General features: G+C 28.7%; 3 protein-coding genes across 3 annotated transcripts in view; 1 reads left to right on the top strand and 2 right to left on the bottom strand.

Annotated features, from left to right (window-relative positions):
* Positions 1-5: 5 nt before the first annotated feature.
* Positions 6-11607, bottom strand: part of LOC111618025 (tetratricopeptide repeat protein 38-like) — a gene marked incomplete at its 3' end in the record, with an annotated part of 24102 nt that continues 12500 nt past the window's right edge. Inside the window, exons 8-20 of the mRNA XM_023359444.1 lie at positions 7941-8047; positions 7746-7873; positions 7484-7630; positions 7206-7354; positions 6593-6671; positions 3087-3130; positions 2892-3011; positions 1935-1994; positions 1753-1870; positions 498-660; positions 248-398; positions 87-160; positions 6-12 (exon numbers count right to left, since the gene is read on the bottom strand). Of these exons, the coding sequence (XP_023215212.1) occupies positions 6-12; positions 87-160; positions 248-398; positions 498-660; positions 1753-1870; positions 1935-1994; positions 2892-3011; positions 3087-3130; positions 6593-6671; positions 7206-7354; positions 7484-7630; positions 7746-7873; positions 7941-8047 (1347 nt within the window). The remainder of the gene's footprint in view (positions 13-86; positions 161-247; positions 399-497; positions 661-1752; positions 1871-1934; positions 1995-2891; positions 3012-3086; positions 3131-6592; positions 6672-7205; positions 7355-7483; positions 7631-7745; positions 7874-7940; positions 8048-11607) is intronic.
* On the top strand, positions 3193-6949 carry LOC111618045 (protein disulfide-isomerase A6 homolog). The gene is made up of 3 exons (XM_023359468.1): positions 3193-3297; positions 3374-3470; positions 6589-6949. The coding sequence occupies exons 1-3, from the start codon at positions 3215-3217 to the stop codon at positions 6649-6651; spliced, it is 243 nt and encodes an 80-aa protein (XP_023215236.1). The 5' UTR covers positions 3193-3214; the 3' UTR covers positions 6652-6949.
* On the bottom strand, positions 6991-9473 carry LOC111618044 (33 kDa inner dynein arm light chain, axonemal-like). The gene is made up of 6 exons (XM_023359467.1): positions 9280-9473; positions 7941-8047; positions 7704-7873; positions 7452-7630; positions 7206-7370; positions 6991-7121 (listed from the first exon to the last, which is right to left on the bottom strand). Exons 1-6 carry the CDS (start codon positions 9370-9372, stop codon positions 7083-7085), a joined length of 753 nt encoding a protein of 250 aa, XP_023215235.1. The 5' UTR covers positions 9373-9473; the 3' UTR covers positions 6991-7082.

Below are 11607 nucleotides of genomic sequence, written 5' to 3'. Positions count from 1 at the left end.
ATTAATAAATTTCTATAGGAAAAAAAAAATATTTAAAGTTAAAAGAATATGTTTTTTGTAATATTACAAAAATTTTATAACTGTACCTTGCAATCTTATGATGAACAGTTAAAGGTGATTTAATAGCAGCAGAAATCAATAACAAGTTAAGTACATCTCGCTAAATAATGAAAAATTTAAGGAAATCATTTGTGAAATTATGTTAAAATAATAATGTAAAATATGTAAGCTTCAAAATGTACTGTACCTGTGCGTGACTTCCACCAATTTTGAAGATTTCATATCTTATTGGATGTAATAGATTAACGGTTGTTTCATAATCTCCATCATTATATGCAGCAAAAGCCTTGCATAATTTCTCTTGTATATTCCAAGTATTATTGTAAACTTTATTACTCCTAAAAATATATTAATATTAATTGAGTATAAATGATCAATGTATCTACAAAACATTCTCATAATATATTTTATTAACTTAAATTAATAAAATGAAGCACCTTCCTAATTCAATAGTGTCTAAAAATTTTTGTAGGCTTTCTTCCTGCTTTCCTCCCAGACAAGACATTAAAAGATGAATATCGTTGAAGGCTAAAAGATGATCTTCAATATGAGGAGCACATATATTATGAACTTCGTTCCAACGATCTTTTACGTTACATCCTATTTATAATATTTAACATTAACATTAATAAAATGAGAAACTTTTTATAATTGTATTATTAAAATATTGATATGTGATGTTATGAAAACCTTTTATTATAGTTTTTAGTTCAGTCCTGTATTAAAATAAAATGTTTATTATATTCACAGAAAAAAGCATCTCTTGAATTTCTATTTACAACAAAATAAACAAACATTTCAAAACAATTTTCATTTTTAAATCTTGTCTCATGGATCATTTATTTTTTGACTATAAATTAGATGTTATAAATCTCAGTACAAGAAAAATAATAATACATTGACTGTTGAAAACAAGTTAAATCATGGTTGGCAATATTACCAAATACCACCTATGAGTTCTCTAAATGTGGTCTTGAATTTAGTTCCAGAAATGAAAATATGATTATTCATAGTAAACAGATGTAAATGACAGGCAGTTGACCTATGAAATATGACTGAGAAGTAAGCTATGCTACCAGAATAATAGAAATAACTGAAACAGTCATTAATTAAAACTCATAAAAAATGTATTTATTAGTGATATTTTGAAGAAACATTTTTCTTTACAGAGAATTAACTTCTATTGTCATACTGGAGAATAATAATAATATATTTTTTTAATCTTTTGTATATACTTGGCATGGACTGATTATATTTTTTTCAGGTTTAGTATTTTTTTTTGCAAAAATAAGCTTTTGATAAATATTATAAATTGAGTACTGCACCTGGTATGCAAAACTGAATTTGTTAACATGTATTAAGTGCCTAGTTGAGAAGGGTGTCAGAGCATTTCATCCAATAACACAATGATAGTCAATGCGTTAATTATGACTCTATTAAACTTTATTATTTAATATGTTGTCGGGCTGTACATAATTTTTTTTATTTTGGGTTGTGTAGGGAGAACTATTTTAATGTTCTTTATCTGAAAATTTATTAAAAACTTTAGATAAAGAATCACAAACATATAACATAACAAAAACAATTCATGAGTAGACATAAATTAGATCTAATCAAGCATATATTCTGTGTTATGATTGTATTTATATTGTGGTTAATGACTTAGAACAATTAAATATCTTAATAAATTACCTTCAAGTTCCAACCGATATAAAAGTGATGTGGCATCAACAATATTTAACATAGTTCCCGCTTTCATTCTTTTGCTTATTTCTCGATCAAATATATCAAAAGCTAACTCATATTCACCCTTTAAAAAAAATAAAGGATTAATACTTTCATCTAAAAAATAATATTGAATAATAAACTCTTACCTTTTCAATATAACAAAGACACCAATGCCAAAAATTGTGAGTGGCCAACATTCCACAAGACTAAATAAATAATTTTAAAGATAAAATACAATTAAAGGATAATTTTGTAAGAATTATATAAAAATTCTAAAATCATTTAGAATTTTTAAAAATATTTCAAAAAAAATATTACAATATTGAAATGTATAAACTATAGTAGAAAAATTTTTAATATTAATAGCAGCAAAACAGCTTGATAATATTAATGACAATAAAAGAATATCCAAAATACTGTACTATAAATTCTAACCATAAATTAATAGTACCACATAAAGCAAATTTATAATTGTTAAAATATAATAATCGATCTTTCAATTTTACAGCTGTATTGATTCTTGGAAAACTTATTTCACATGTCATATTTTGTACAAATTTAGGGCTGATTACACAAGTTTCATCAGTAAACTGTCAGCTATGTTAACTAGCTGATTTTCAATGATCAAAATATATTCTGTAGATCAGCAAAGAAACAACAACAGATCTGGATAGTCTATATTTAGACTATTTAAACAAAGTTTATTCTAATAGTTACAGAATATTTTTGACAAAGATAAAATCTTATAATATTGTATAGCAATTTTAAATTGAGCTACAGTTTTGTGTTAATTGTAAAAGTTAAGTAAATCTTTACATAACATAATAAATAATCAATTCCCACAATTAAGTATGTATGTTAACATATTTTACATATATATATAAAATCTACTAATACATATTTTTCATGACACTCAAATCTGTCCACCCTCTTCACATACTCATTTTTCATTGTTCTTGGTAACATGACTGCACAGTAAGAATTATTTGGCTAACTAGCTGATAGGTAGCTTCCAAATCAAAGTAAATCATTCAATGAGCATAGCTTATTCTTTAGATTAATGACAAGGCTAAATCTATTCCAGAGTTAATATATTTTCTTACCACCCAATCTGATTCAGTAGAACTAAATAAACTGATACCATCTGTAACTCTTCCTTCCATTTCATAAACGTGAGCCAAAGTATGAGTTGCCCATGCATCTTTGGAATTCATTTCTAAACCCTAACAGTAATATCATTACTATTATATGATGAAAACATTGAAACAATTTTTTAATATAATTTCTTCACACTTAACTGTTATTGCCATTGTTTCTGCTTTTCGATATAGATTAGTTTCNACTAATGAATTCATTATTATTTACATAAAATATTTTATTATTAATATATAAGGTATATTACTATTTTTTTTTTCTTTTTTAGGCAATGGCTATAGTTAATATTCGTAAAATGAAATATTCGCTTTTAAGAGGTTCATTTAGTTATGATGGCATTAATGAATTTCTCAGGTAATTCGAAAGAAAATTAATAACTGTTTTCAAATATAAATATGTTGTCAAAAAATTTAAAATAAAAATATTTTAGGGAAGTATCTGTTGGTAGAGGAGCTAGTGCACCTGTGAAAGGAGCAAAATTACCAAAAATTCATGTAACCGAACCTTGGGATGGTAAAGATGGAGAGGTAAAACATCATTATATAATTTTTATATCTGTTAACAATAGAACTAAAAACAATTTACTAGTAAAAAACATTGTAAATATAAATAATTTGATAATTACTTTTAAGACATTTAAATAAACTAGTTTTTTAATATAAATATATCATTTAATACAGTCCTTCCAACGATAATAGAACATACAGTGATTGCCTAGAAACTCATTATTATTTTTATGTAATTTTGATGAAATTTTCTAGTACATTTTATAGTAAGATATCGACAATTATTGCAACAAGTTTGGAGAAAAATGATTAATAAACAAAAGAGCTAGATATTATTAGCAAAAATAGAATGTCCAACATTAATAGAACATTTTGACTTATGATATCTTTAAATTAAAATTAGTAGCTGATTATGCAACCATTTTTGGAAACAAGCTGAAAAATACGATTAGACATTGAATTAATCAAAGATTTCAGTCATTCTTAGGGAATATTTCTCCATGCCTCAATTTTAGTTCAGTGACAGTCTTGTATTGCTTTCCACTGCTATTCCACATTTGGAAAACAAGTCACCCCAAAGATTTTCAATTGGGTTTAAATCTGCACTGAGGGGTGGCCAGTCCAAAAGTCAGACCTTGGTCTGAAAAAGTATAATGTTGATTTTGATACATGGAAGCTTTCATTATCCTGTAGGAATTCAGTCCAGCAATATTCTGTCCATAAGTTTGCAGTTGCCTTCAGACAAGCTCTTAATAAGTTTGAGAGTTTCTGGCGTAGTAAACACTAGTATTGTGTTTTATTCCAAAGACACATGGCAAATTTTCCATCAAATTCCTTTATTAGTTGAGTCCATGTGTCTTTGGAATAAAACACAATACTAGTGTTTACTATGCCACAAATAAAAAGCAGGACATGGTTTCAAAAAGAAAATAAAAAAAAAAAAGTTTGAGAGTTGTTTTGACCTTCAATAAATACTAGATCTGTCTTTCCATTCTATCCAATCCCCGTCCAAGTTATGAGTGTACCACCACCAGCTACTCCCTTTGAGTACTGCTTTTGTCTGTACCTTTTGCTGATCAAGTCTTTTGTCTGCCCAATAATACTTAAACCGATCAGGTCTGTTGAGATTCCACTTTTTCTTATCTGAGAAAATTACTTTTTACCATCCTTCCCCTCTTTCAAAGTTGTTTCTGGCAAACTGTAATTGAGGTTGTTTGTGTTTCTCCTTGAGTTGGTTGCCTGTCTTCATTTTGATTAAAGAAACATTGTTTGTTGATCTCAAAACATTGTGTATTGTTGATTTACTGCAGCTCAGCTTCAATTCATTTTTGATTTTTTGAACAGATGTGTTTCTTTGCAGTGCATGTTGAACAATTGCATATTGTTCTCTAGTTGTTGTTGAACTGTTTTGTTCTCCTGTTCATTGCTCCTTATTATTGAGGTACTTTGAGATTGTTGCATAAAGTCTTCCCAAATTTTTAACAATTTAAGTTATTTTACTTCTTTTCTGGTGAAATACATCAATTTTCCTCTCAGGGTCCTTTCCTTGTCCCCATTTTTAATAGTAAGGTATTATGTAATCTACAAAACCTTTCTTTTCACTTGTTGATCATATTTTTTGGATTCCAATCATTACTTTCTTTGTAATTAATTCCAATCAGTACATGCCTATTTATGTTAGATATCCTATTTTTGATAATTATATCTAACTCTTTTCTTTATTAATCATTTTTCTCCAAACTTATGCAATAATTGCTGATATTTTGTTATCAAATGTACTAGAAAATTTCATCAAAGTTACATGAAAATAAAGATTTTCTAGACAATCACTGTATGTTCTATTATTCTTGGAAGGACTGTATAAGAATATGAAGTCAGAATTTTGAGATAAAAAATTTTATTAATCTAATTGAAATTGGATTATTTTGAATTTTGTTTGAATCTGGAGGTCGAATATGATTTTAAAAAATATTTCACTTCTACAATAGAGATCATTAGTTGTTCATCCATTAATCCTAAAACAAATATCAGACAAACCTTCTTGTCTTCTCTTTTATTAAGTTTTTTTTATGTTAAAAATAAACTAAAACTAAATATTAAATTGATTATGAAGTTATATTTTATACAAATGTGTTCACATACCTTTCTTTTCTATGAATTTAATTCAAATACTTTTAAACAGTTGAGTTGTGAAAATAAGAAAACTTTTTATCTAGCTATTCTTGCAAATATACATAAATTGATGATTGGTTATATTTTAATTTCATTGCCACTTGATGTTCTTTAAAGAACATCAAGTGGCAATGAAATGAAAATTTTACAAGTTTTATAAAGGTAAAATTTTGTTGTAGTGAATTAAAATTAAATATCTGTGTTTTGATTTAATATGATAACTAATTTACATTCAGAATAGAACTAAAATGCATCTATTATTTAATACGAGAACCCCTAAGAATATTTTTTTTGGATGGAAGAATGATGAAATTAAACGATTTGTTTTTATTTTAAAAGATCGTTGATATCTTTAGAAAATAACAGTAAAAAATTGTTCCAGTTCTTTGAACCAGAAAACTTTCATTCATCTAAATTAAATTTTTTTCTTAACATAAAACAATTTTACAGTACAGTAATACCTCGACTTACGCTATCCTGACTTATGCGAACCTGGAGTTACGCGATTTTCAAATCTCGTCAATTCGTCTTTTGTTTGAGCGCCATGCAACTCTTGATTACACACTCCCCCACACTATTGTTCAGCTTACATGTTCGGACGTGTCGCGTGAAATCGACACATAGCTACAATTTATTTTGTGTTATTTATTTCTGTGTTTGTTATATCTACGGAGACTCGAGAGACTCTATGTGGTGATTTCTTGTAACCGTAAACGAATCAAAAGACGAGATAAGATTAATTAACAAGAACATTTATTAGCTTACATACATCCGACTTGGATTTTACACAAATTGGGTAATTATACCCCGACTCACGTGAATTCGACTTACGCGGTTATCGCTTGGTCCCACCTATCACGTAAGTTCGGGGTATTACTGTATTTATATTTAATCATAAATTTCAAAACATACATGTATAATCAAATTAAAATATACTAAATAACTAATATGTTTTCAATTTTTTCAGTTACCAGTAGAAGAAGATATTGATCTCACTGATGTAAATTTAGATGAACATTCAGAATTATGATAAACTGACTTTTCCTTGTACTGTAGAATTAAGTATACTTTCTTATATTGAAAGAAATTTCTTAAACAATTCCTTATATTTAAGGAAAAAATAAAATACCAATTTAATTTTTTACTGTTTGTGATTGGTAGTTGGATAGAAACAATTTTATGTAATTTTTTGTTAGTTTTACCAACTGTATGGCTTCAATTGGAACTAATACTGGAACTGATATGATGTATGGCATATGTATTGGGATCTTTTTCTATTGTACATATGAATGTTATGAGTTGAAATAAATTCCTAGTCATTCCATTTAGAAGAGACCTATTTTTTTTAAATTTAGAAATAATAAAAATAAAGCACTTCTGTATTTATTGTAACTTATTACAAAAATTAAAAAATATAAATCTTATTAACAACTACATCTAAAATGGATGAAAACACACAGATTAGTGTTTTCTGGCTGTAATTATTCCTTTTAATTTATTCTGAAATAAAGAAAAAGAAGAAATTCTGATTATTTTGTCCAAACATAACTTAATATTTCACTTTAATAATCTAAATTTGCATACCTTTAGCTGTTGATTATTTATCTTTAAAGACTGAATTTCAGATGAAAATTTTTTTTCATTTTCTTCTTCTTGTTCTCTAACATTCTTTTCAATATCACTACATTTTACTTTGAGTCCTGCTATATGACGATTTAAATCTTCAATTTCTTCTTTAAGTTTTTCCATCTAAATTAAAATTTTAGTTTATTTTTAATTTGAAAAGTGGAAGTTTTATTACACTAGTTTATCTAGATGTTATAAACTTACTTCTACTTCTGTATCCAACTTATTCTGCTTACTCTGCAATACTTTGCGTACTCCAAAGGCTATGCTACTTTCGTAAAGTGTTTCACAAGCAGCTAAAGTCATGCGAAATTCATCCCGAACTCTTAACAACAGTAATCCACGCTCAGCACAATTGATTGTTATTTGACGAATGAGTTCATCTGTAAAATCACACACAACTTGTTTTTTTTTTAAAGGAACATTTATTAAACTACCAAAGAATTTTAAATGTACCAAAGCACTGGTCATACAATTTCCTTCTAATCATGCAAATACCAGTTTCTCGTGCTTGTTGTTGAACCAACTTTTGATCTAGCTGTTCTTGCAAATTGAGAACATCTCCAGTAGTTGCTGGGCTACTTGAGACATGTTGAATCAATATATGTCCATTATCTTCTATTTTCCTTTATTACAAATATTTAATTTATTAGTCATAAATAACAGTAAGATTATAGCAAAGCGAAAAAATACCTAGGCTGAAGAATTTTATTTAACACTTCCGATTTATCCACTTCTATGTTTTCAGCTTTGGTGATTTTAACTGTAGTTGGATGACCAACAGGAGCCGATTTGGATCGCTAAAAACCAAAGTAAATAATACTATTACATCCAGAATGTGTATAACTAAATAAATTTTGTGATCATTTTCCGCTAGACTATATGCCACAAAGTTATACCATATTTCTGCACATGCAAGAGTGTGCTGAGTGGAGGATCATCGAACAGTCTCAAGAAGCGCGAGCTTGGGGTCTTCAATTGTCAGGTGACTTCAAAAGTTAGCAGCTTGAAAAGGAGATACATTCTGTGAACCTCTGGCACAGATAATCTCGTCAAGACAATTTGTCGTAAATAGCATATTAAAAGGTTCCTTTTTGACCGTGAGAAAATGTCTTATGTAATAAATAATATTTAAAATTCTGTGCATTAACGTACCTACTATCCAGATAGATAAATGCAGTTGATCTTCCCTTGCAAACTTTATCAAGTTCTTAACTGTTTGTGTTTGGTATGGTTGGCGTTTTTAGTGTCACTTTTTGGCAATGGAAACGTTATGTAGTGAGTATTCATGTATTAAATCATTATGTTATGTACAATAAGCGCTGTTTTATTGTGGTGGCACTTTTTATTCATATACGGCAACAACGCGATCTGCGGAGGGGGATGCTTCCGGAGAGATCTTTTATTCCTATTTAGGTGTTACTAACGTGAAGAAAGCCCGGAAAATATGTGGGCGAGCGCAAACTCACGAACAATTACCGGTGTTCGGTACTTTTGGTACACTCGAATATTAGTGGGCTACGATCACTGGTTATTACAACTAACATTAAGGACCCATTCAAAACAGTAAAATCCATCTGTATTTTATGTTAAATAAAATAGTCTCACGCTGAAGAAACCAACAACGAGTTGTATAACTTTCCCGGCTTCGCCATGAAACTTTGCAACACACACTTTTATCGGATTCCACTCGGACAATATATAGTCATTATAGAAAAATTACCTAGGACAAAAATCTAAATCAACTAAATACATATTTTTATTTAGTTTTTTAAAAAAATATTTATTTGGTTAATAATTATCTAAAATAAAATAGTGTGTGGCGCCATCTGTTACGAGATTTTATTAAAAAAATAAATTATGTATTATTATTAATTATCAGAATAGCGCAAATCTGCGTAATCGTCGATTTAGCGTTAATAACATTATTAATTTATTTTAATTATATTTAATTTTGTCAATAAAAGTCATATATTAAGACCACTTTAATACGTTATAAACTGCGATAAATGAATATTAATTAATTAATTACCTGTAATTTTGTCACATCGTCGCTTTTCTCCGTAATGAGGATCGGAGTGTCATATTTTACTAACGAGAAAGATTCGATAAGCGAAGAAGCCATTTATTTACTTATTTTTTCTCCAAAGTTAAATCGAATATTTTGTTTCTATCGCCGATCGATTGTTTATTTTCTGTTGCTATGGCGACTATAGCGAAAGAAATGTATTTTTCAAAGTCTTTCGAAAAAAAAAAAAATTTTAAAAATTGAATTTAATTTAAATATTCTTAAAACCATGCTAATTTTTCAATAAATAATAAAATTGGCAAATTAAAAATTGGTATTTGTTCAAAATTTTGGGCAAATCAAATTTTCCCATTCGCCCATGCTCTTAGTGATGGAAAGAGTTAAAAACTGAAAAGTACAGTCAACCCCCTATAACACTGTAGATAATTCCGTTTTATATGAATTCCATGTTGTACGAGTTACTTAGATTTTACAAATACGTGATCCGTTCACAGCCCGACACACGTATTTGTAAAATCTAAGTGACTCGTACAACATGGAATTCATATAACACGGAATTATCTACAGTGTTATAGGGGGGGGACTGTACTTTTCAGTTTTTAACTCTTTCCATCACTAAGAGCATGGGCGAATGGGAAAATTTGATTTGCCCAAAATTTTGAACAAATACCAATTTTTAATTTGCCAATTTTATTATTTATTGAAAAATTAGCATGGTTTTAAGAATATTTAAATTAAATTCAATTTTTAAAAATTTTTTTTTTTCGAAAGACTTTGAAAAATACATTTCTTTCGCTATAGTCGCCATAGCTATAGTCGCCATAGCAACAGAAAATAAACAATCGATCGGCGATAGAAACAAAATATTCGATTTAACTTTGGAGAAAAAATAAGTAAATAAATGGCTTCTTCGCTTATCGAATCTTTCTCGTTAGTAAAATATGACACTCCGATCCTCATTACGGAGAAAAGCGACGATGTGACAAAATTACAGGTAATTAATTAATTAATATTCATTTATCGCAGTTTATAACGTATTAAAGTATATGACTTTTATTGACAAAATTAAATATAATTAAAATAAATTAATAATGCTATTAACGCTAAATCGACGATTACGCAGATTTGCGCTATTCTGATAATTAATAATAATACATAATTTATTTTTTTAATAAAATCTCGTAACAGATGGCGCCACACACTATTTTATTTTAGATAATTATTAACCAAATAAATATTTTTTTAAAAAACTAAATAAAAATATGTATTTAGTTGATTTAGATTTTTGTCCTAGGTAATTTTTCTATAATGACTATATATTGTCCGAGTGGAATCCGATAAAAGTGTGTGTTGCAAAGTTTCATGGCGAAGCCGGGAAAGTTATACAACTCGTTGTTGGTTTCTTCAGCGTGAGACTATTTTATTTAACGTAAAATACAGATGGATTTTACTGTTTTGAATGGGTCCTTAATGTTAGTTGTAATAACCAGTGATCGTAGCCCACTAATATTCGAGTGTACCAAAAGTACCGAACACCGGTAATTGTTCGTGAGTTTGCGCTCGCCCACATATTTTCCGGGCTTTCTTCACGTTAGTAACACCTAAATAGGAATAAAAGATCTCTCCGGAAGCATCCCCCTCCGCAGATCGCGTTGTTGCCGTATATGAATAAAAAGTGCCACCACAATAAAACAGCGCTTATTGTACATAACATAATGATTTAATACATGAATACTCACTACATAACGTTTCCATTGCCAAAAAGTGACACTAAAAACGCCAACCATACCAAACACAAACAGTTAAGAACTTGATAAAGTTTGCAAGGGAAGATCAACTGCATTTATCTATCTGGATAGTAGGTACGTTAATGCACAGAATTTTAAATATTATTTATTACATAAGACATTTTCTCACGGTCAAAAAGGAACCTTTTAATATGCTATTTACGACAAATTGTCTTGACGAGATTATCTGTGCCAGAGGTTCACAGAATGTATCTCCTTTTCAAGCTGCTAACTTTTGAAGTCACCTGACAATTGAAGACCCCAAGCTCGCGCTTCTTGAGACTGTTCGATGATCCTCCACTCAGCACACTCTTGCATGTGCAGAAATATGGTATAACTTTGTGGCATATAGTCTAGCGGAAAATGATCACAAAATTTATTTAGTTATACACATTCTGGATGTAATAGTATTATTTACTTTGGTTTTTAGCGATCCAAATCGGCTCCTGTTGGTCATCCAACTACAGTTAAAATCACCAAAGCTGAAAACATAGAAGTGGATAAATCGGAAGTGTTAAATAAAATTCTTCAGCCTAGGTATTTT

This window comes from Centruroides sculpturatus, unplaced genomic scaffold (assembly GCF_000671375.1).
Source record: "Centruroides sculpturatus isolate CEXI.00-Female unplaced genomic scaffold, Cexi_2.0 scaffold47, whole genome shotgun sequence".
In the NCBI taxonomy this organism is placed as follows: domain Eukaryota; kingdom Metazoa; phylum Arthropoda; class Arachnida; order Scorpiones; family Buthidae; genus Centruroides; species Centruroides sculpturatus.
The sequence above is the reverse complement of the archived record's forward strand: the minus strand, read 5'-3'. Positions and strand labels throughout refer to the sequence as shown.

Bases quoted from the DNA above. Each gene is read 5' to 3' on its own strand.
- LOC111618045 (XM_023359468.1), top strand. From the start codon at position 3,215: ATGGCTATAGTTAATATTCGTAAAATGAAATATTCGCTTTTAAGAGGT. The intron at 3,298-3,373 runs GTAATTCGAAAG...AAAATATTTTAG, and splicing joins GGCATTAATGAATTTCTCAG to GGAAGTATCTGTTGGTAGAG. The intron at 3,471-6,588 runs GTAAAACATCAT...CAATTTTTTCAG, and splicing joins GGGATGGTAAAGATGGAGAG to TTACCAGTAGAAGAAGATAT.
- LOC111618044 (XM_023359467.1), bottom strand. From the start codon at position 9,372: ATGGCTTCTTCGCTTATCGAATCTTTCTCGTTAGTAAAATATGACACT. The intron at 8,048-9,279 runs GTAATTAATTAA...TTTGGTTTTTAG, and splicing joins ACGATGTGACAAAATTACAG to CGATCCAAATCGGCTCCTGT. The intron at 7,631-7,703 runs GTACATTTAAAA...GTGATTTTACAG, and splicing joins ATTGTATGACCAGTGCTTTG to ATGAACTCATTCGTCAAATA.